This window comes from Aythya ferina (assembly GCF_964211825.1).
Source record: "Aythya ferina genome assembly, chromosome: 11".
Classification (NCBI taxonomy): Eukaryota; Metazoa; Chordata; class Aves; order Anseriformes; family Anatidae; genus Aythya; species Aythya ferina.
Genome location: NC_140307.1, coordinates 1,422,819 through 1,446,408, shown reverse-complemented (window position 1 = coordinate 1,446,408; position 23,590 = coordinate 1,422,819). Strand labels below are relative to the sequence as shown.

The window sequence follows — 23,590 nt, the reverse complement described above, 5'->3', positions numbered from 1 at the left end:
GCAGCTCCTTAAACTTAAAATATGAGGAGCAGACGATGCAGTCTGAGAGGAAAAGCTGCCCGTCCTTCACCAGAGCTGCGTGCTGGCAGGGGCTGCAGCCACCGACAGCTCCCCGGTGTCCTGTGCCTTCATCCAGCACCGCCCCGTATGGAAAATCTCTCGCTAACCGACCTACATTTCATGCTCCCATTCATCTGCTGCACGTAGCTGCTGTTGCTGTGGGGCAGTGTCAGGGTGAGGAATTCAGGGGAGCCTGCAGAGGTGCCAGGGAATGTTGTAGGCTTCCCCCGAGGCTGTGAACATGGGGCTCCCTGCCCGCAGGATTGCCCTGGGTGTCTTTCCCGACCCTCTGCTTTTCCTCTGCTTTTGAAGAACAGCACAAAAGCGATGCACTGACACACGCCCTGAAACAAGCCAGCTCTCCTCTGGTTTTCTTCTAAAGGCATCTCCGGTGACATCCTTTTTGCTGGAGGAAGGATGTGCGGAACAGTTTCCCCTGGCGCAGCGAGGAGCCGCCTCTTTGCTGGGCACCGCGAGCAAAAACCTCCCCAAATCTGCTCCAGCCCGGCCGGGGCAGCCTCCCCCAGGAGGCAGCGCTGGGATGGAGGCTGCCCTCATTGCAGCTCTGTGGCTGCAGGGAAAAAACTGAGCTGGGCTGGCGCAAACGCCCCGTGCTGTGGATGCCGTGCCCTGAGTCTGAAACAGCTCCGTGTCGCTGCCGGGAGCTCCCCAGCACGCCTATTTTCTGCTATATCTCTTGCTGGGAAATAGGTTTCCCCCTTCCAGTGAGGGATTTGGGGACACGCTCTTCCCCTCAAGCACTTAAAGAAGAAAAACGTTGCAACCATCCCAAAAACGCTGGGGCAGAGAGGAGAGTTTCTGTGCCGCCGCGCGTTCCGTGGGGTGCAGCGTTGATGCTGAACGCCGTGGTTGGGGACGTGATTTATTTTATTGCCGTGCCTCAAAGTGCTTTATGGCATTCTCGTTTTTCTTGTAAGCGCTGCTCAACCTAAAACGAGGGAGGAGTTTTGCAATTACAGGAAGAATCCGGGTCCAAGAATAATGCGGGGCTGCAGCGAACACTGGAAGCGGCGGCGCATCAGTCTGAGTCTGGGGGATGGATGGAAACGGCTCCAATAAATCAATAGTTTTGTATTTTAACGTCTCCGAGCCAGGAGGTGATGGAAAAACAAACTGCCATTAGCATCAGCAGAACGTAGAGAAGTGCTCAGAGAGCAAGCTTCATAAAAAATGTGCCTCGTAGGATGGCTAAAGCTGCCCCTTGCTTGGTGCTGCGCGGTGATGGGAGCTGCTCGCTTGTGGCCAGGGCTGAGCAGGAGCCGACCGGGGGCTCTGGGGCTGCCTGCGGCTTACAGTGAGTGTGCAGGTGGATGGCCGGGGCTTGCTGCACGTGGGAGCTAAATTTAGCAGGGCTTTTCTGGTTCCCGGCATCCTCCGTCGCCTGGAGAGCAGCCGGCAGCAGCGCTCCCGTCGGCTGCCTGAAATGAGATCAAGCAAGGGCTTAAATTCAGGGGGAAGGCAGCAAACGCCGTGTCTCAATCTCTGTTTTGGGGGAATTTCCCCATCCCCTGGCACAAGGAGGGCTCACTACACTGATGCCAGCATGTCTGTGTTGTCCACACGCCCCAGGGGACACGAGGTGCTTCGCTCCCCCCAGGCACGATCCTGAGCAAAGCCCCCGGGAGGAAGCAGAGGACAGAGGGGCCGGGGGCTGCGGCGTGGGACAGCAGCATGCCTGCGAGGTTTTCCCAGCATTTCCTCTCCCTTTTGTCTCCACCGAGCTGAATTCCTTCGGGGCAGGGGTTGCTTTCCTCCCCGGCTGGATTGCACAGCCCTGACTAGAAACCTCGACGTGTTTGCAGCCGTTTTCCGTAGTAAAATGGTGTTTCTGGTGAAATCACACATTTTGACTTCCCCGCTTGCAAACTCTCAGCAGCCGTGCCCACAGCAGGAGGTGTGAGACCAAAAGGCCTCGATGGGCTTTGCCTCTGCACCCCCGAAATGCACTGACAGGGGCCTCACAGAGAAGGTCTGAACGCGTGTCCTGGGGAGGAACAAACGGAGGAATAAATAATGGAATGAAACGGGAGAACAAAGCAGGTGGCTGCGTGAAGGCTCGGCGTTTTCATCCCTCCAGAACTGACGCATCGCTCACAAAAACACCCAAATGGGACGGCGCGATGGGAAACCAGCTCTTTTTGCTCAGCCAGGAGACCTTGCCCATTTATTTCGGCATGAAAATCCTCTTGCATGGCCGCGTGCTCCCTGGGGAAGGGGTTCAGGGACCCCCGAAAGTCAGATCCCACCAGAGCCAGGAGCACCTCCACGCACCAAGGCCAGAGGCAGCTTCCCCTGGGTGCTCCCTGCCATCCATCCACGTCCCCAAATCAGCAGCGGGGGGACCTCGGGATCTCCCCCGTGGCACCAGGAGCTATTCCTACCCCGGGAAAGCCTTGCCGGCTGCCAGAACAATAAATCTGCAGGAAACTGGGGGGCTGTGGGCAGCCCCCAGACGTTTCCCGAGATTCTGCTGGTGTTTCCGTGCTGCCTGCGGCCCCGGGGCTGCCGGCCCCTGTTTGCAGGAAACACTCCCGGAGGGCAAAGGAAAGAAACTGGGGGAGCTCTCCAGCCAAACCCACACTCGAGCCTATTGCTTCCTTCCGCTGGCTGCGGCGGGGGTGGGATGGAGGCTTGCCCAGCTTTTGGTGAAAGAACAAAGGGAGGAGAGAAATGGAGAGCTGCTGCAATCCCCAGAGCAGCACGGGGAGGGCGGGCGGCCTGGAGGGTGCATCCACAGCTCGCCTGCAGGGCCCTGTGCTAGGGGTGAAGGATTTCTGCAGGATCCTCGGGGCTCATTTGCTTTGATGCTTCGTTGGGCAGATGCTTCGTTGGGCAGAGGCTGAGCAGGCTCCGTTTCTGAGCGCACGAAATATCGGGAGCCCCTTTTTCCGCATGGGGCACCCCCCTGCGTGGGGACACGCTGCGAGTCACCTGAATTTAGTGTGGAAATATGGAGAGAACGGCCCTCCTGGTAAATGTGGGGCTTTTTCTTACGATAGGTGTGGAGCAGAGCGGCACGGGCAGCAGGAATGGCAGCAAAGCTTCACCCGGGGGCAGGGGAGCAAAGTGAGAGCTTAAAAAATACGAAAAGATATTTTTGTGCTTTTTTGACTTCGTAAATAAGTTAATTTCGTAATAAAAAGTGATCTGTTCAGCAAAGGGAAAATGCAAAAAGCAGTGAAACTCTTGAAAGAAGCAGCCTGGGATGTGGTCGGGGCTTTTTCTTGCCCTCCCTCGCTCTGACCGCGCGGGTAGGTTTGGCAAAGGCTCGCAGCGCTTTGTTGGATGTGAGTCTGCATTTTTCAGAGCAGAATTGTTTCCATGCAAAAAACGTCTGTCTGCTCTCCTTTCGGGTTAAATCCTCAAGGATCCGCCTCCTCTTTTCTTGTGGCCCGGGGACAGCCTCTGATCCAGGGGGTGCAAACCCAGCGCCCCGGGCAGAGCAGGGGCCATGCGCCCACCTCCCCTTGGTGCCTTCGCACGAGGAGAAGGCTGGTGCCCTGAACCCAGAGCTGAGCCTGCTGATGAGCTGCTCGTAGGAGTTGGGGATGGAAACGGCACCGTTTGCAGTCCTCTTTCCTCTCAGGGAGGTGCTCAGACCATGTGCCTGTGCCCTGGGGTTTGGAGGAGTCGCTGGGTTCCTGGGCATCAGAGCAGCCTGCGGGGATGCTCCCCTGGTGGTGCAACTTGCTGAGAGCTGCTCTCAGCAGCTGGCCCAGCGCTCGGGTGCACGCTGCCGTGCTTCTGTCAGCGGCTGTGAGGACAGGAGCTGCGCCGAGCCCTCCAGCAGGCAATTAGCAGGGTTTGGACGGAGCTGAGTGCTTGTGTTGCTCTGAGGTGGCTGGGACGTTTCTGCTTTTCTGCACACTCAACGTGCATTAAATCTTTATAGGGTTTATCCGGAACACGAACGCTACCCTAAGGACTGTTCAAAAAAAAAAAAAAAAGGACCTAAAAGCCTTCCTTTTACTAAGAGAAAGCAAAGCAGGCAGTACAAGCAACAGTGCCCTCATCTCTGTGCATGCACGGGGGGCCTCGGCTTGCTGTGGGGAAGCAGGAGGGGCTGGTGCAGCCCCCGTGAGCAGTGCCCGGCCACAAGGGGAGACCTGTGCAAAAGGAGCCGGGCCAGCTGGGCGCAGAGCAACCACGAGCTGCTGCCCGCTCCCTGTCGGAGTGCTCTTATTCTGCACCGGTGCATGCTTTCATGCGGCTCAGACTAATCCATTTCCAAGTCATCGCATTAAAAGCCTTAATTCCTTTGTCATACGCGCATGAAGTAGCGGTGCTGGGTGTTCTAGATGAGCGGTGCCTGCTGAAAGGGCCATCAGCTTCAATTTTGCAACAGTGCCGAGGCTCTTAATGCCTTCTGTGGGTTGCATCTTGCACCGGGGACACCTCTGGTGCCTTTTTGGGGGTGGTGTGCTTGCAGATCTGCCCTGCCACACTCCCTCAGGCAGGAGCCATCCTGCAGCCGGGGCTGTCCTGAACAGATTTGGGTTGGAAAATCCCCGGGGGGGGGACGTGCTGGTGGTGGGCGAGGGGGATGCTGAGCGCGCTGTTTGCCCCGCAGATGTCATGGCGCCCGCAGTACCGCAGCTCCAAGTTCCGCAACGTCTACGGGAAGGTGGCGAGCCGGGAGCACTGCTTTGACGGCATCCCCATCACCAAGAACGTGCACGACAACCACTTCTGCGCCGTCAACGCCCGCTTCCTCGCCATCGTCACCGAGAGCGCCGGCGGTGGCTCCTTCCTCGTCATCCCGCTCGAGCAGGTGAGTGGCACGGACCCCGCTCGGAGCGCCCCAGGAACCCCACTGTGGGGTGGTGTGGCCCCCTCTGCTCTCCCTTATTGTGGTGTCCTCGTGCTGGGACCATGACTTGGGGGAGTTGGGTTTATCCTTTACGAAGAAAATGCAAGGTTTGGACTCCACGATCTTTGTAGGGCAACAAATTTTCCAAATGGAAATGTTCTGTTCTATCCCATCCCACCCCATCCCATCCCATCCCATATTCCCATCCCATCCCATCCCATCCCATCCCATCCCACCCTATCCATTATCCATTTCCATTTCCTACCCTACCCTATCCTATCCGTATCCCATCCTATCCCATCCTTTCTAGTTCTCAAAGGCTTCTCCCCTTTTTGGCCTCTCCACGAGCACATGCCCGCAGGCTGATGGCAGCAGAGGCCACGCAGGTTTTCCATCCCTGTGTTTCAGCAGCACAGCTTCCAAAAAGCCGGGGGTCCCCAGGATCCCCCATCCTGTCCAGCAGCTCGCAGGTCCCTGTCCTATATGGCTCAGCCATCAGATGTGGTGCTGCACAGCTCTGCACCCAAATTTTCCATTGCAAAATCACCATTCCAGCCCCTTTAAAGCCGGGCTGTGCCCACCGTGGTCCAGATGAGCTCTGCATCCTCAGCTGGCACAACTCAGCTCGGCACAGCTCAGCTCAGCTTGGCACAGCTCGGCACAGCCTGCGGCTGCCCAGGTCCCGGCTCTGACTCATCCGCAGCAGCTCCAGAAATGCCACTTGTGACGTCCCAGTGATATGGAGAGAGCCAACGAGAGGAAGATAAGGAGAAACAAAACCACACCCGATCCATCTCTTTCATTTCCATCAGCTCTCTGTCCTGCGGCGAGGGAACGCCTGGCCCCGGGGACGTCGCTGTCCCCGAAGCCTTTCTAGCAGGGTGTTTGCTCCGTGCGCTGCAGCAGTGCCACCCCCAGCAGGATTTATTTTTAGGACTTCATCACCAAGCTGCAGTCCCTCACGAGCAGCTGATGCTTGGGAGCCACGTCCCGTGCTGTGCTGGGGGTCGGTTTGCAGCTGAAGCTGCCCGGAGCACTGCACACAGGCACCCAGCACATTTTGGTGCCATTAGTGCTCTTTGCAGCACGTACTCCTTCCCCCTGCAGCATGGGGCTTTCACTTCCCCACGAAAGCTTCCCTCAGCTCTTTGCAGGAGTGTCCGCACGGATCTGTGCATCTCTCCTTGACGCAGCTTTAACCCCCCCGAAATAATTCAGCCGGCTCTGCAGAAGCCGCCCTGTCGGGAGCGGCCGCTTCTCCCCACGTAAAGTCCGCGCCTCTTCTGCATTTTTATTCAATTTCTCGAGTAGCACCGGCTACAGATGGAAGAAATTATAATCAGCGTTTTAATTGCAGCGCACAGCTTGACTCTTATTAATATTCTGCAAACAAGGAGCTTTCCCTCAGCCGTCGGGGCGCTGCCGCCTGCATCTCTGCCTCCTGCCCCGTGCTGCGGCGTTGCAGGCACCGAGCCCCAGGCGCTGAATGCGCCCATGCACGCTCTGCTTGTTCGAGGCCCCAAATCCCGAGCTGTTAACCCGGGATTGCCAGAAAATCACCATTTTTTTCCTGGCAAACGGAGCGCAATCCCAGCAGGATGGGAGCAGAGGGAGCGCGGTGCCGCTCGCAACCTGTTCGCACGGGACCGTCGGAGCAGACCTTGGCTCTCCGTGTCAAGTGGCTGCACGCTCCTTGGTACAATCTAATCATTTCATTATTTATTTTTTTTAAAATAGGAACTGATTAGCTCATTAAGAGTAAACTAATTTTCTTTGGAAATCGGCAGCCATCTAATTAATTGGCATCCATATTTAGCCGAACGTAATTAAGGTAACCTAGATACCGCGGATCTGCTCAGGGTTTGATTTGCTGCCATCTTTCCTTTTTTTTTTTTTTTTTTTTTTTTTTTTTTTTTTTTTTCCCTTTCTACATCTCTGCCCTCTGTTCTCGCCAGAAATCTTCCCCAGAAAACCCCTCTGCTTTGTGCGGGGAGTGACAATGCATTTGCATACGGCGGGCCATATGTTCCTCGGCACATCAGAGGCGCTGGGCCCTCAGCCGCGAGCCTGCCTTCGGGTGCTCAGCAGGAGCCAAACCCGGCTCCTTGGGAAGAAAAACCTCATGCAGGAGGCCCGGGACGTCCCCGAGCAGGAACCTGGGGATACTCGGCTCTGTTTTGGGGGAAGAAACCCCCTTTTGGAGCACCCTAGGAGTGAGAATGTGAGGGCAAAGGCGCTGAGCAAGGAGGAGCCGTGGGGTTATGGGAAAGCCAGGTTTTGGCCCGTTTTTTAAAATATCCTCACAAAAATCCTAGAAAAAACAGAAGCGCTGCGTCCACGTTGTAAATACTTTATTAATTGGTTGATTGATTGGCACAGAATGGGCTTAATTGTGCTGTGCAAGTCACAGAGCGGAGCCTTTGCATCTTTGGGTTTCTGGACCACAGCTGCCCAGGCCCTGGAGGTGTTGGGGTGCTGGGGCTTTGGGCAGCCCCAAATTAACGGGGCAGGGCTGGGGGCAGCCCCCGGGCACGCAGCGAGCTGTGGGATGCTGCGGGGGGGGGGAACATGGGGCAGCCTCTGCAGAATCCTGGCTCCTGGCACCGCAGATTTCTGCTTCTGCAGGGGTAAAAAAAGCAGCTTATTGTCCGAGGCTGGACAATGTCGTCTGGCTGTGCCGGGAGGAAGGGGAGAGGCAGGAGGAGGAGGCGTTGTTTACCCACAGGGAGCTGCAGGCCAGGGCTGGTGCCCGTCCCGAGCTGCTCGTGGAGCTGGGCTTGTGTGGGGCTGAGCCACTGTGCCCGCGGGGTGGGCATGGGGACACCCCCACCGTGTCCCCAAAGTCCTTGGGGGAGAGTAAAGCCTGAACCCTGCAGCAAGGAGCTGCCTGCAATTAGTGCTCGTCCCTTCGTTAACCAGGGCTGGCACAAAAAGACTTTGTTTGGTGTCAGGGACCAAGCCCCAAAACCTGGGGGTCCCCAAATCTGCGCGGTGTGCCTGGCCCCGTAGCGCCCCGAGATGCTTCTGCGGGTTTTTCTGTGCCTGATTTATGGATGGAGGGAGACATCTCCTTTTAACCAAGAGATGAGCAGGGAAAAATAATAATAATAAATAAAAAAAGCCCTGAGGCTCACAGAATAAAGTCACCTCTTCGCCGTGCTCTGCCCTGGGGCGCAGACGTCCCAGCAGGTCCCAGGGGGGTGCTGGGGAGCAGTGGGGGGGTCAGGCCGGGTGCTGCCCCCCTGCAGCCCCATCTGGCCCTGAGGTGCCCCCCATGGACCGGGGGCAGCGAGGGGGGGCCCCGCTGGAGGCGCTCGGTGCAGCCCTGCGGGCTCTGCCTGCACCCTCTGCCGGCTAAAGCGGAGAGAAAAGTCCCGGGCTCGCCATTCCCAGCAGGCAGGGGGGGGTATTTTTAGTGTCCATAATCCCATTTAACGGCAGCATTACGCGGGCTTTTGTCTTTTTAATTAACAAGCTTGATCCCAGCTGCTGCTTTTATGGTGCAGATAAATACCTCTGCAGCCAGGCTGCGGCTCCTCGTTGGAGCAAAGTGCCTGGCTCTGCTGTCCGGTGTTCGGCTCTGGCGTGGCTGGAGGAGTTTCTGGTACCCGAAATTCGGATAACGGGTGTGCCGCGGTGTGGCTGGGCAGGAGATGGATGTTTTTAGCCCACCGGAGTATTTATATCACACGAGGGGAGCGGCTGCTGTTTCAGCCTCCGTCCAGGCAAAGCAACGATGTGGGTTGCTTTCCCTGCTCTGCCTCGCATGGTTGCCTTGTGCCTAAAGGAGACGGGGTCCTCGTGCAGCGCTGGGGAGCGCCCGCTGGAGTCTGGGGGCTGCGGAGGCTGGAGGGGGCTGGAGGGGGCTGGAGGGGGCCGGAGGGGGCTGGAGGAGGATGGAGGAGGCTGGTGGAGGCTGGAGGATGCTGGAGGATGCTGGAGGAGGATGGAGGAGGCTGGAGAAGACTGGAGGATGCTGGAGGAGGCTCTCTCACAGCTCTCTGCGATGGCACGGGTGCTGCTCTCCAGCCATGTGCCTGCTGAGCGCAGTGGGAGGTAGCGGCGTGCATATTCTCCATGCAACCTCCTCCTCTTTCTCCTCCTCCTCCTCCTCTTCCTCCTCTGCTGGCTCTGGCCACATGCATCCTGGTGGAAAGGAGGTGGGGAGAGGCTTGGGGCATCTCTTCATTCAGCTGTTGGGCAGGAACATCTCCTTCCATCTGCACGTGGGAATTTCCTTTGGGGTTTTCCCACAAAATATATATTTTTTTGCCATCTCTCAGTGCACTGCCTCCCCTGGCTGAGCTGCCCAGGATCTTGCCCCCTCCTTGCTCAAACAACTCCCCGTGCCCCGCTGCGCCTGCAGCTCTCTGAACCCCCGGGTCTGGTGCTGGCATTGCATGGCTTGCCATGGCTTTTTTGGGTCCCTGCCAAGGATTTGTCCAATTTCCCTCCTGCCTGTGCTGGTTCAGTTGGAATTAGCTCCTAATGAAAACCGAGTCACCTGCGGTGACCTCTGTGTGCACCCAAATCAGCGGGGGCCTCCCCCAGGCCAGCCAAATCCAAGTGATTTTCTTCTCTTTTGGTTCTTGAGGAAGAGAGACCTCATTTAAAGGAGACAGCCACAAATGTATTTACTCTTAATCTCGGCCGCTAGAGACCTGTGTGTACTCAAGGATTTCCAAGGAAACCCTGCAAATCCCGGGCAGCTTGGGCAGACCTCCCCCGATCCCTGCACAACCAGCAAGGGGTCGGGGAGCTGCAGGGGGAGGCGAGGAGGAGAAGGACCTGGAAGGGAACCTGGGGCTACACCTGGGGATGGACTCGGGCATCAGAATTACTCCCAGCAGGGCTTTTCCCATCCCAGGGGTGGTGGTCCCTGCCCTGGGGCCATGTGTCTGCCCATCCTGGGGCTCGGCATGCTGCTGGTGCATCTGAGCCACCCCCGGGGGAAGCTTCCTTAGCAAGGATCCGCAGCAAGGTGACCGAAATGAAGCCACCTGCACAATTCCCTGCCCTTTATTTCCCCTTCTCCCCGCAGGCACAGCACAAAACCCCTTCTCAATCCACAGCCCTCCTGCCCAAAATGCTGCAGCGGCCGGGCGAGGGCAGGCTCTGGGCGGCTGCGGTTGCAGGAAGCATCGCTCCTGCCAGCCCCTGCCCTGAAAATGCCAGAGCCCGGGGGCAAAGCCCGTCTGTCCCCCTCAGGAGCTGGTATTTGGGTCACGGAGCTCCAGGCAGCCTGAGGCAGGGACCCAGTTTTGGTTTAGGATTGGGATTCACTGCAGCTCGCCGCGCTGCTGCCAAGGTGCCTCCGGGAATGGCAGCCTGGGAAACTGTGACCTGAACCCCTGCTTTTTTTTTTTTTTTTTTAATTTTTCTTTCCTTTTTGCCACTATTCTCACTGCTTTCACTCAGCCTGAGGCTCCTTCTCCTCTCGGAGGTGAACCTGGGCATGGGAACCAAGCCCACTGCTGCCCCGGGCTGTGTTTGCCTCGATTTAATCGGAACTCCTGGCTTCTTGGATAGAAACTACGACTCGTAACCAAACCCCGCTTTGTCCTCCTGAAAGCCTAATGAATTTTGACAAAAAACATCAAATCTACTTTGCAAAGAAAATTACTCAGCTGGTTGCCCAGAATTAAAGTGATTGCCCATTAACTCGTGCAGTTAAAAGGTCTGTCCTCCCGGAATTCGGCAGCTGCTGCGCGCATCCCTGCTCCAGACAGGGTGTAGCGATGTGCTAATGCAAATGGGAAAAAGGGGGGGGAAAGCCAGATAATCTGCGCTGTTCGGGGAGGTGATGGCTGCTGTCATACTTAATATAATAGCCTGTAAAGCCGTGCTGGCATCCCATTAATTCCCGGGAGGTGGCAGGAGGGAGGGGGATGCTGGCTGCGACCAGGCGGCCGAGCTCAGCAGTAACATGGCGAGGTGGCTGCTACGTTCCCCTCCACTTCCAGGGGTTCACCTCGGTGTTTCCCTTCCCAACCTGGCCTACTGGACCCTGGGCTGCATCCCTGTAGCTTGCACGTGCTGGGCCTTGCTGCAGGTGATGCTCATGTGCAGGATGAGGCCCTGAGCGCACCACCTCCAGGGCTGGGGGTGCAGGACTGAGCTCTCCACAGCTCCTCCCTGGCTGTGCAGAGTTCTATTCTATTCTTCTTATTATTATTTATTATATTTACTATAATGTGTTGTTATTATTATTATTATTATTATTACTATTATTATTATTATTATTATTATTATTACTATTAAAACACAAAGACCATGATGACGGGAGCGGCTGACCCAGGGGCTCTGCAGCTCTCCCCAGGCGAGGAGCAGTGCTCGCTGCCGTGTTGTGGCAGACGGGCAGAATTATGAACATTTAGGTGCTCAGAGCACGCCCAAATGATGCTTTCAGCACCTGGAGGAGGATGCGGTGCGTCCTTAGGTGCTCATCACGGAGCTACCCTGATGGATATTGGGAAGGGACCTCACCAAAGGGCAGAGGCAGTGGTGCGATGACCCTGCCATGGGCATGGAGAATGTTCACACCAAAGGGAACAGCAGCAGGCACCTGATTTTTCCCTTTTCCCCAAGAACTGAGCTGCCCACATAACCATATCCCTGGTGCCGTAAGGCCGGGCTGGTTCTCATCTCACACCTGAGCCGTGTCCGAGGGATGACTTAGAGCCGCTCCATCAATCTGAGCAAGAACTGGCTCCTCGCTGTACAAATAACCCCAATTTACGAGGCAAGCAGCCCCCAGTGGGGGAGATTTCCCCGGGGCACAGCAGCAGCAGCAGCCTGGTGCGCATCCCTGAGCGTGCGGCCACCTGGAGCTGCCGGCGTTTCGCAGGGTGGATCCTACACAAAAACTGCAGAGCGCAGGGATTTCTCTGTGCAAAGCCCGCTGCTTTTCTTCTCCGGTTCGCTTTGCACTTCCAGCTGAAATGCTCATTTCTGGGCGTGCCAAGGGAAGCTGCGGGGCTGGGTTTTGCTCTGGGGGCATTTGGGGAAGCGCCTGCTGGCCGCGGGCCATTTCTCCTTGTGCTTCCCAGTGCCTCGCGTGATGGTTTTCTGCACTGTCATGCTACAAGCAAGCCGTCCAAAAGCGGCATCACTGCTTGATGGAAAGCAGGCTCCGGGATCCGCGACCGTCCCCGCTTCACCGTGCAATTAGCAAGCTGCGTCTCCCTGGGAGCAAATTAACTCGGATAAATCCTCCCAGCAGCGATGGTGCAAGGGCGAGCTGCTGGGCCCGATCCGGCTGCGCAGAGCACTCCTGGCCATTGCCCTTGGCTGCGGACACATAAAGTGCAGCTCGGTGTCCTCCCTGCACTGCTTTGCTGGTGTTAAATGAAGCCAGGAGCTCGATACTCCGAAAGGTCAGAGCTATGAAATATTCAGCGGCTGTGTCGCGCTGACCTACTTTGTCTGCACGCTCCGAAGCTTGCCACCCCCTCCTGGTGGGTACCCAGGGATGCAGAAAGGACCAGGGGAAGGAAACGGGGGGGGGGTTGCGGGGTCCCGGCTGCGTCAGGAGGAGCTTTTGTGCTGGTACAGCAGGATGCTGAGCATCAGGCTGTGCCGGGTGCCTTTGTCTGCTGCCGCTGCCCTTGCCCAGCCGATGAGGCTGGACCATCCTAAAAGGCTTGCCAGGGTTTCCATCCATGTGAAAGGATCACCTCAAAAAGCCTGGTGTAGCTGGTGCGTTATTGGCATCGTTAAGCAAGGATTTTTGTGGTTCCAAAGTCACGGGGGATTTGTTAAGTGGAGCCTTGTTCAACATTGCTTGTGACGTTCAGGAGGAAAGTACCCAATAATTCCTAATTGACCTAATGGCTGATCCTCCCAGGGATGGGTTCGGTGCCTCTCGAGTCTCTTCCAGCCCTTTTTTCCTGTCTTTTTGGGTGGTCATAGAGAGATTTCTTCCTAAAATCCCCGCTCAGTGCTGTCCCCCCCCGCAGATGCATGGGGGCTCACGTGGAGCAGCCCTGTTTGCAAAAACCTTCATCGCTAAATTCCTTACATTTTATTTTGAATTACAGACAGGCCGGATCGAGCCAAACTACCCCAAAGTGTGCGGTCACCAGGGCAATGTGCTGGACATCAAGTGGAACCCCTTCATCGAGAACATCATCGCGTCCTGCTCCGAGGACACCTCGGTGAGCGGGGACACCCGGGGCTGGCTCCGCGCATCCTGGGCACAGAGAAATGGGCAAATCGTGCAAAAAACAGGCAAAAACCTCTCGGGTGTCCCCTTCAGCTCAGTGTATCAGCGTTTTTTCTTAGCCCAAAGCCTGTCGAGGAAGATTTTGAGTGGGGGAAAAAAAAATCAGAGCGTGGCCGTGAATCACGGAGAGCTGTCTCCCACCTTTGATTACATCTACGCAGAGCTGTGGGGGAAGAGGAGGTGCTGGGAAGGCCTCCTGAGCCTTCACCGCTGTGTCATTAACCTGGGAAATCAAATTAATTATCCCTGGGGCTGTCCCCTGCTGGGGATGTGCTGGAGGGGACGGTCCCCACGGGCTCCCTGCTCCTGATGCCACCCCACGCTTGGGGTGCTGCGACGGGCACGCTGTCAACCCCCCGTCCACAAATACCTCGAGGTCCCTGCTCGGTAACGGCTCCCCCATGGGGACAAGGCTCGTTAATTAATTACCAGGGGACAATTAGCAGCACGGCGGAGCCTCCAGCCCCCGGTTCCCTCTGCAGTGCTGCTGAAATGCTGGGGGCTGCAGCGCGGTGCCATTTTTGCAGCACACGTCTCCCTGCAGAAAGGGGCATTTTGGGGCAAAATGCACCCAGTTTTATCCCTTCCCTGACACCTGGTTTGTAACTGGCCGCTGTCACAAGCAGCCCCTCCAGCAGCCAGCCACCGGGGTGGGCTTCTCCTCGTGTTTCCCTGTTTGAAAACCTCTGATGTCCCTCCGGGTGGGGGACGGGGGTCTCGAGGGGGTCTCCAAAGCCCCCCATACACTCACCCCGTCCCGCAGGTGCGGATATGGGAGATCCCCGAGGGCGGCCTGAAGAGGAACATGACAGAGGCTGTCCTGGAGCTGTATGGGCACAGCCGGCGTGTCGGCCTGGTGGAGTGGCACCCCACCACCAACAACATCCTCTTCAGCGCGGGCTACGACTATAAGGTGAGCCCCAGACCATGTAGGATGCCGTGGCACCAGTGGGGAGCACCTGTGAGCAGCTGGAGCTGGACCCCGGTGTCCAAAATCCCCCCTTGGTGGTGGCCAAATGGCCGTGTGCGCGGTGCTTGGTGCCCGCTGGCTGGGGCTGGGTGGGTTTGGCACAAGCAGCAGCCCCAAAAGGGCGGGTGAGGAGCTTTGGAGGGGCCGAGCAAGCTGTTTGAGCTCCAAAATAGATCTTGGGATGGCCAAAATGCAGCCTCGCCCCCCCACGCAGGTCCTCATCTGGAACCTGGACATCGGGGAGCCCGTCAAGATGATCGACTGCCACACGGACGTCATCCTCTGCATGTCCTTCAACACGGACGGCAGCCTGCTGGCCACCACCTGCAAGGACAAGAAGCTGCGGGTGGTGGAGCCGCGCTCCGGGAGGGTGCTGCAGGTGCGGGGTCCCCGGGGAAGGGTTTGGGGATGGGGGCACGGGGAGGAATCCCCACCAAGACACAGCGACGGCCGCGGGGTGCTCGCAGCGCCACGTGATGGGATGCGATGGAAATCAAAGGGGGAGAAAATGGGTTGTTTAGGGAAAAGCGGTGGTTTCTTGGGGATGTCTGACCCCTGTCCTGTCCTGTCCTGCAGGAAGCGAGCTGCAAAAACCACCGCGTCAACCGCGTGGTGTTCCTGGGCAGCACGAAGCGGCTGCTCACCACCGGGGTCTCGCGCTGGAACACGCGGCAGATCGCCCTGTGGGACCAGGTTGGTGCCAGGCCCCATCCCAGCCCCGCATCCTCCAGCCCTTTGGGGTGTTTAAACCCCCAAAAATCCCACACTGGGGGGCTGGGAGGGCCCCATCCATGACAAAGCCTCACTGGAGACCCCCAAGCTGGGGACCGGGATATCTCCTGCCATGGTGCCGTGGGGCAAGGCGCTGGGTTTGTCCCCGGACACCTTCATTGCCAGGCTGTTAATTGGGATTTTCCCCTTGCTCAGGAGGATCTGTCCATGCCCCTCATCGAGGAGGAGATCGACGGGCTCTCGGGGCTGCTCTTCCCCTTCTACGACGCGGACACCCACATGCTGTACCTGGCTGGCAAGGTGCGCCCGGCGAGGCCGGGGGCTTGGGGCTGCTATCGGGGTCTTTGTCCAGCCCCGTCCCCAACCAAACCCTAACCCTGCCCTCCTCCTGCGCTCGCTCCAGGGTGACGGCAACATTCGGTACTACGAGATCGGCTCGGAGAAGCCCTACCTGAGCTATCTCATGGAGTTTCGCTCCCCGGCCCCGCAGAAAGGACTGGGTAAGGATTGCCGCGCTGCTCGCCCTCCGCTGCCAAACCCGAATGTGCCAAAGGTGGCTGGCAGAAAGTGCCTAATTAAACGGTGTAGGTAATTGTGACCTCAGCTGCTGATTCCTGGGATTTTTCCTCACTTTTGGTGCTCGTCCCTTTCCCACTTCCCCCTCCAAATGCCCCCGGTGTGGCCCTGCCTGCACCCTGGGTCCCCAGGGTGCCTTTGGTGAGGGTTTTGGGTATTTTGATGAAGAACCGTGACTTTTGGGGTCCTGCATGCCATGGAGCTGGCCGGGTCCTAGTGTTTCCAGCACTTGGGGGGTTTTGCCCAGGGGGGGTCATCTTCCACGCCTCGTCCACAGGGGTGATGCCAAAGCACGGGCTGGACGTGTCGGCCTGCGAGGTCTTCCGCTTCTACAAGCTCGTCACCCTCAAGGGGCTCATCGAGCCCATCTCCATGATCGTGCCAAGGAGGGTGAGTCCCCAGGGAGCGTGCGGGGGGGGGATTAGGACACGGCTGGGGCTGAACAGCACCCCTGGGTGCCCAAAATTGGTGCAGCTTCTCCCTGTGGCTGCCTGTATGGACCCCCGCTGCCTCTCCCTGCCTTGCAGCTTCAGTTCCCAGCCAGAGGGAACAGGGACAAAGGCCTTGAAGGTCCCGTATGGCCCCGTGCAGCCCTCGTATCATTTTCTTGCAAAGTGTGAGCTAAATGGGCATAACTCAGAGGCTTTATTTCTGATTTGACTTAATGGGCTAAACACCAGCTCGGGATTTGTAACCAGCCTGTGCGGCTGCGTGTCTGCGTGCTGAGGGAGGGAGCTGCTGCTCATAGCACTTTGGATGGGTTTGGGAGCAGGTTTATGGAGGCTGCTGCCTTTATTTCCCCGTGCCTGTAGTCGGAGACGTACCAAGAGGACATCTACCCCATGACCCCGGGCACAGAGCCGGCCCTGACACCGGACGAGTGGCTGAGCGGGGTGAACAGAGGTAAAACCCTAAAGGTGCTGGGGGTGTCCGTGGGTCTGTCTGCGTGGGGATGTGCTGGGGTTGCGGGTGATCATCCTAGGGGGGAGCCCCAAAAGCGGCCCCTGCTCACCCCCGCTCTGCCCCCCAGATCCCATCCTGATGTCGCTGAAGGAGGGCTACAAGAGGACGTCCAAAATCGTCTTTAAGGCGCCGGTGAGAGAGAAGAAGGGCGTTGTGGTGAACGGCATCGACCTGCTGGAGAACGTGCCGCCCCGCACCGAGAACGAGGTAGGGCAGCGCCGCGCGGCCCCATCCAGCCCAGGAGCAGCCCCGTTGCTCTTCACCCAGCCACAGGGATGATTGGGTTTGGGGTTTCCCCCATTTTTACCCCCATTTTGAGCATTTTACCCCCATTGCAGCACGGTGCCTGCAGCTCGGGGCAGCCCGCTTTACCCGCAGGGCGCCCCGGCGGAGCGGCGTTACGCTCCTGAAAGCTTTTCCCGAAATCCTCCCCTGGAAAAATCACGGGGAGGAGCTGGGGGAGCGTGGCCGGGCGCATCCCCGGAGGGCTCCGCTCTTCTCGTGCCTGCAAACCTCCTGTGTGAGGCTGTCACCGAGCTGGGAGGGGAAAATTCCTCTGCGGCACCTCGGATACGCCGCGGGGGCACGGAGCCGGAGCCGTCCCTCCAGCTCCTGCCCCTTTCTCCTTCCAGCTCCTTCGGATGTTCTTCCGGCAGCAGGACGAGATCCGGCGGCTGAAGGACGAGCTCTCGCAGAAAGACATCCGGATCCGACAGCTACAGCTGGAACTGAAAAACTTACGCAACAGCCCGAAGAATAATTAACTTCCAGGGACGTTTTATAAATAAACTTTCTTTGTTTATACTCGCTCTTTAATTTTATTGTATCCACTTACACAGAATATGAGCCAGAAGCCGAGTGACCTGCCAAGAGCCCAGATGCTAACTGGAAAAAACGTCCTCGTAGCCTCGTCTAGCACTAAAAAAACGGCCTCCACGCTCTGAACGACAGCCACTGCATGAAGGGAAGCCGGGCAGTGCTTGCACCCCCTCGCTTTTCGGAGTCGGTAGGCGAGCAGCGTCGTCTTCGTCGGGGCCGGGCTGAGCACGAGGGTCCCTAGGAAAGCACCCCGGGTGCCTCGCCGTTGATTTTCTCCTATGCAAGGTGTGACAGCGATGCCCGTCGCTGCAGGAGCTGGGATGGGGTCTGTGGGGTGGTGTGGGGCGGGCAGGGCTGTGTCCATAGCCCTCGGCTGCGCACCCGCCCGGCTGCACGCAGACCTCGCCTCTCTGAAGCCTATAAAAATTTTAAAAAAGGAAAAAGAAAAAAAAAAAAAAAAAAAAAGGAGAAAAGAAAAAAAAGGAGAAAAGAAAAAAAAAAAGATAAAAGAAAAAAAAGGAGAAAAGAAAAAAAAAGATAAAAGAAAAAAAAAGATAAAAGAAAAAAAAAAGATAAAAGGAAAAAAAAAGATTAAAAAAAAAAAAAAAGAGAGAAAATAATAAAAAAAAAGAAAACAGAGGCTGGGTTTCCTAGACAGAGAGGGATTTTTTGCTCCTTAACCCTCTGTAAAGTGGGACTTCACCTCCTCCTTTCCCCCCGGGACTCGTGCCAGTGCCCCGGGGAGGGGCTCGACGGGCGCAGCACATGTGTACAGTCACCGTGGTTGTGAACTAGGCCTCTAGCACAGGGAAAGAACCAAATACTGCTCGTTTTTCTCTCTCTTTTCACGGAGTCCAGTGGCTGAGCTGCCCAGCACTGCCAGTGCGACGGTTTCTCCTCCCTGTTCGTTCCCTTGTGCCCCGTACCCGACGCTTCCCTGTCTCTCCGTTACATGTGCTGTCATTGCCTATTATTTATGCTACTACGAAATAGTGACAAAATAAAAGGTTTTCAAGATACCAACCCCTTGCTTGTCTTTTCTTTCTTCAACTTTAAAGCCACCAAAAGCTTTGGGTGCCCTGGAGGGCCCCAAAGGGCATTTTTGGGTCTGCGTGAGGCTGCTCTTTGCCGGCACAGCAGCTCTCCCCCGGCTGGGGCAGTGTTTTTGGGACCAGCCCCAGATTTGCAGCTAGCATGCCCCAGACAGTGGCCCCAGACTGCCTGGCTCCCCTGGGCTCCTTGCACGTGCGAGCAAGAGGGCAGTGAGGGGATGCTGCACCACCAGGGCCGTGTTTCCCCATGTACCCCTTCCCCTGGCCTTGTACCAACCCCAGAAGTCTCAGTGGTAAAAATGTTTGATTGAAAAGAGAGTTTTAAGCTTTATTTATTTTATTTTATTTTATTTTATTTTATTTTATTTTATTTTGTTTTATTTTATTTTATTTTATTTTATTTTATTTTATTTTATTTTATTTTATTTTCATTTTTTTAAATTTAATTTCATTTTATTTTTGTTTATTTTTTCCTGGTGTTGAGAAATGTGTTATAATTTGGTGACACGAATGGAGTTTCCTGCTTTTATCACTCCTCATATTTAGAAGGAGGTGCGTCCCTAGGAAATCAACTCAATTTGAGGATTATTAACGTCTCGGCTGCTTCGTTACTGCCCAAAGCCCCTCCTGCTCCTGGAGCTCAGCCACACGTTCGGAGCCACGATGTCCTGGTCCCACTTGGGGTTATTTATGGCCGCGGCCTTACTCAGAGGCAGTGTGCTGGGCCTGATTTCACCAAATTATCCTTCATGAGGGAAGAGCGAGCCTGCCTCCGAAGCTCCCGGAATCCACACCAAGCGAGCCCAATTACAGCCGCGGGCGGTGATGATTAATGAGGCCATTAGCATACCTGCAAGCATCAGCACAAATCCGGAGCCCTGAGCTTGTGCTGCAGGTGAGGGGGACGCGGGTGCCTGTCCCCATCCCCTGCTCCCCAGCTCGTCCTCTCGGCTCCACCAAACCCCTGCCAGCAGCCCCAGTGTCTGCGCACCCCTGGGTGCCTGCAGGGGGTGGACGCAGCGGGGACATTTTAGAAGGGGCTCCCGAAATGTCCCCACTGTGCTCGGGCTTTGCCAAAACCTCCCGAAGAAGCCACGGTGCTGCGGGTTGTAGGGCGGGCTCCTGCACCTTTTCTTCCCAGCTCTCTTGGGAACAGCTCGGGATTTTTCCTGCTGCTTCCCCCTGCGCCATCTGGGCGCTATTTAAAGCCGGCAGGCCCGTTTTGGGGCACTCCACACGGCCAATTTTAGCCCTGAATTCCCTGTGCTGCTGCAGCCTCACCATAAAGACCTGACAAATCAGCCTTTTGGGGTGATTTGGGGCTGCTTGGGGTGTGCTGGGGGCCATGGGACCGACCACTGCTCGGGGTGAGCCTGCGCTGCTGCGGGGGGCTCCGATGCTTTTGGGTCATTTGCAGCATTTTACCAGGGTTTGAATTAGACCCACGAGCCTGTAACCTCCCGGCTTTTCTTTTCCATCCCTCTTGAAGACAAACAAGCATTACAGGGTGCTAAAGGCCAGCAGATGCCCACCCAGCCTGCAGTGCTCACAGGGATGCTGCCTTGCTCTCCGGGCTGCAGAGCACCTCCAGGACCCCCCGGAGAACCACAGCAGTGCCCAAATATCCTACATACCCCTAGGATTCTCCATCCTGTCCCCTCCCAGATCCAGGCTGAGGTCTCCCCCTTCCCATACGCTGCTCACCACAGTTACCTCTTGATCCGACATCGTTAGGGGCAGCAGGTTTTAAGGAGGAAGGATTCAAGACCTTGGCTGTCCGCAGCAGACAGCCCCTTCCCCGTGCAGCCGTGGGACGGGTTCCCTCCTGCTCTGCTTTCCCCCTCCCCGTGAATGCCATCCCTCCGTGCTCAGCCTTATCGCCCTGACCTACTTTCTGCTTCCTGGAGGGCTGGCTCTGCTCCAGGCGAACACTTTTAGCTTGGCCTCCTGGTGCTGCCCGTCCCCAGCGTTACCAGTTCCCAGCATCTTCTGAGCGCCTACCAGAAGGGATCTCTGGTGATTAACCCCCCTGTTAATTTGTTGACAATATAAGGACTGCTTTTTGAAAGCTAAAATTAAACAAATGTAGAGAAGAAGCCACTGTGCTTGTTTGTTTGTTTGCTGTTGTTGCTTGTTTTATTATTATTATTATTATTATTATTATTAAATGGAGTTTCCCATCACCTTGCTGAGGACGCTCCGTGCTGCCAGAGCCTGGCCCTGCTGGGTTCAGCAGCTCCGCTGTGTCCTTGGGGACCCCCCCCTTGGGAACTCGATTTTCCTCACCGCAAAAAGATCGTGGTTTTAAAATTTTGCCCCAAAAGGAAAGCTCCAGAATGTGATTTTCCCATCCTTTCCTGGAAGGAGGCTTTCAAACACCCCAAGGGCTCAGCACGGCAACACCCCATCCATCCCCTGCGCTATTGCCCTGCAGCACCGAGCTTCTGAACAGCTGGAAAATATCAGAGTGAATCAGCAGTTCTAGCAAAGGTGCTCCAGGAAGGTGTTTGAAGTAAAAGCAGGTGGTTTGCTCACAAGGGAGGATGTTCGGGTTGAAGTCTCAGATTTTAAGTTATCTTTAGGACATTTCTTCCCTTCATGTTGCGGACTGGAAACCCACAGCGTCTCCTTCCCAGGGCTGAATTTCTTCCCACCGTGAAGCCTGCAGTCATGAGACTTCTAAATTTCAGCGCGGGATGATTCACTCTGAGACGTAAGGCATCTTTAAAGGAAACCCTAAGAGATGCTTGGTCACAGCAGGCGCTGTCCTACAGAGAGCAGGGGGGGGTTTAATGCTTCCTACCCTACATCACAGCGCAGGGTAGGACTATGGACTCGCTGCTTTAGGAATCCACTTTGGGCAAGGATTGTCATGTCACATCTGGCTCCAGAACAGGGCATGTCCCTCTGCGTTTATCCAAATTTCCATTCAAAGCGACCTGGAATGCTAAATGTGGACAAGCAGCCCTGCTGTGGGCAATGGGACGAACCCTTCCCTCACTGCCACAAGGTCTTAAGGCTGAAAGAAAAAATATTTAAACTCCTGGGGGTGGGGACTGAAGCAGAGTCAGCACCTGCAGCCACCCTCCTCCTGCCCAGCTGGTGGCTCTGTGGCCTTGGGGACCCTTCCCGACCTTCACCTGAAGCCTGTGCTCTGCCTTGGAGCTCCGCAAGTAGCTGAGGTACAAGCAGCACGATCAGATCAAGCAAGGAGAAGCTGTCCTCGAGTGCCAGAAATGCAAACCACCAGGCCATTACGTTATTAAGGCAGCACAGGGATCGCAGTCCCCATCGGTCAGCTGGGCGCATTGCAAGCGTGAGCGAGAGCATCTCCTCCTGAGCATCTCCTCCCTGCCTGGCATGCATCCTCGCAGGCACTGCACAGCCCCAGGGAACGGGGCAGAAATGCCTCGTACTGAGCAGTGCATCAATCCTCAGAGCCGTGGCTTCACACGCTGCCTGCTGGCTTCACCAACAGATGCAAAAATGCGTATTTTGGAAAGCTGAGTCTGAAAAGCAGGGTCATTCCCACAGCCCCAGCAGCACGTTTTAGGCAGTCTGAGCATTACAGCAGGTGGAGGACAGCAAGGCAAAGTAAAACACCCCAGAAGCAAACTCTTGAGATGTCTGAAATAGGAACCAAGGGAGGGCTCCACGTTGCCTTAAGGCTTCCCGCAGCCCCTAAGGTGCTCCAGGTAAAGCAAGATTCACATTACACGTATGCATGGCTGTGGGTTTTTGTTTGTTTTCCAAGAGGAGGCTGCAAGCTGGTAAATATCTTTATCCAGCATTCACACGCAGGCACAGCACTCGGGAAGCAAGCCCTGGGGTTGAAGCATGACAATTGAGCACTTGGAGAAAAAAACGTGAAGTTATCCATGTTGGGCAAACCTCCTTTTTGTTTTCCATGGAGCCTGATAGCTGCCCCCTCCCGGCACCCAGCCCTGCTGGCCTCCAGCTCCTGGTCTCCCCCCTGAGCTCCCCAAGGATCCGTGTGGGTTTGGGGAGGGCTGAACAGGGAACGGGACCCTGCTGCGGTGGGATCGCAGCAAATTCCACCCCTGGGCAGCAAGGGGCTTACTGCTGCAGTTTTCTTTGAAACCCAATTAATTCCAAAGCAAGCTTCGAAACAATTAGCAGCACAAAGAAGTGTCACTTCAGTGACACCTGGGCCATTTTTGCCTACAAAAATGAAGAGCTTAAGGGTTTCTGAATGCTTCCAAGATAAGCCAGCGGTGGCTTGCTGGAGCCCCGGGTGACTCAGGCTAAACCAAAAGTCCCTTCAGCATCACTCTGTGAAACTGCACCTTTGGCATACAGACCGGGGCACGGACCTGGGGCGCTCAGTTCCAGGTCTCCAGCTCATTCATGCTGCAAGGGAAGGTCAGGGCCAGCTGCTGCTGGAGCCTTTGAACAGCTCCAGCAAAAACGTACATCTTCGGAAAATCACTCAGAAGTCGAGTTTCCCAGAATAAAGCTGAACCGAAGCCTTTGAGTCTAAGCTGGTTTAGCGTGACCCAAGGACTTTTTTTTTTTTTTGGGGGTTGTGGCTCCTGGGTTTGCCTCTGTGCTGCTATTTGTGCTGTAGGAACCCAACCTTGCCCTGCCCGGTTCAGGGCTCGGTTTCGCAGCAGCGGACCCCGGCTGGGGAGGGAGCACCAGTTTGCCTGGTTCTCAAAATAAATAAATAAATAAATAAATAAATAAAAATAATAATTAAAAAAAAAAATAAATCAAAGCAACCCACAAACCAGCAGCATACCTACAAAGAGACAAATCTTTGTGAAGGGATGCAAGGACGGAGGAGCAGTACGCGACCTTCCGCAGCGTCTCGCTCTCCGGCACGGCACGGTGGCAGGGCTTGAATGCCCACTACACCCCTCACCCCTAAAACGCTGCTCATCGGCAAGAGGAAAACGTTCAGACTTAGCTTAGACCTGGCAGCAACTGCCCTGGATGGTGGCGGGTGATGAAGCCCAGGTCCCAGCCACAGCACCCCAGGGCTCGCAGGAACCGTGGGATCTCGCCCGAAATCAAGGGTTTTCTTCTGGGTCTGGGTAAACAGGCACAGGATTAAACAGGCAGCAGAAGGGAACACGCCAAGTGTAATATCCATGGTGGCAACGCAGGAAAAAAACGCTCCTTCTGGAAGAAAAATGGCACGCAGTTATTTACATTAAAGCCGTAACCTCTCCCTTGGTTTCACCCAATCGTGGCTAAGGGTAGTCGTGCAGAGCAAAACATATGATCAAGCTACTAAAAATATCGGGGAATTTACCAGGATAACTTACTGAATGCCTCCTTAAAAAGCTAAGCAGTTCATTCCCCGTGGCCCATTTTACTCAAATAAGCCACAGAAAAAA

At 56.0% G+C, this 23,590-nt stretch overlaps 1 protein-coding gene across 3 annotated transcripts in view; it reads left to right on the top strand.

Moving 5' to 3' along the window:
* CORO2B (coronin 2B) overlaps positions 1-18,198 on the top strand; it is a 29,753-nt gene extending 11,555 nt beyond the window's left edge. For all 3 annotated transcript variants that reach the window (XM_084531580.1, XM_084531579.1, XM_084531581.1), the window contains 11 exons: positions 4,652-4,852; positions 12,931-13,047; positions 13,879-14,028; positions 14,300-14,464; positions 14,662-14,778; positions 15,013-15,117; positions 15,221-15,317; positions 15,671-15,783; positions 16,206-16,296; positions 16,424-16,563; positions 16,989-18,198. In XM_084531580.1, coding sequence (XP_084387706.1) covers positions 4,652-4,852; positions 12,931-13,047; positions 13,879-14,028; positions 14,300-14,464; positions 14,662-14,778; positions 15,013-15,117; positions 15,221-15,317; positions 15,671-15,783; positions 16,206-16,296; positions 16,424-16,563; positions 16,989-17,120 — 1,428 coding nt within the window. In that variant the 3' untranslated portion in view covers positions 17,121-18,198. The remainder of the gene's footprint in view (positions 1-4,651; positions 4,853-12,930; positions 13,048-13,878; positions 14,029-14,299; positions 14,465-14,661; positions 14,779-15,012; positions 15,118-15,220; positions 15,318-15,670; positions 15,784-16,205; positions 16,297-16,423; positions 16,564-16,988) is intronic.
* Positions 18,199-23,590: the final 5,392 nt, after the last annotated feature.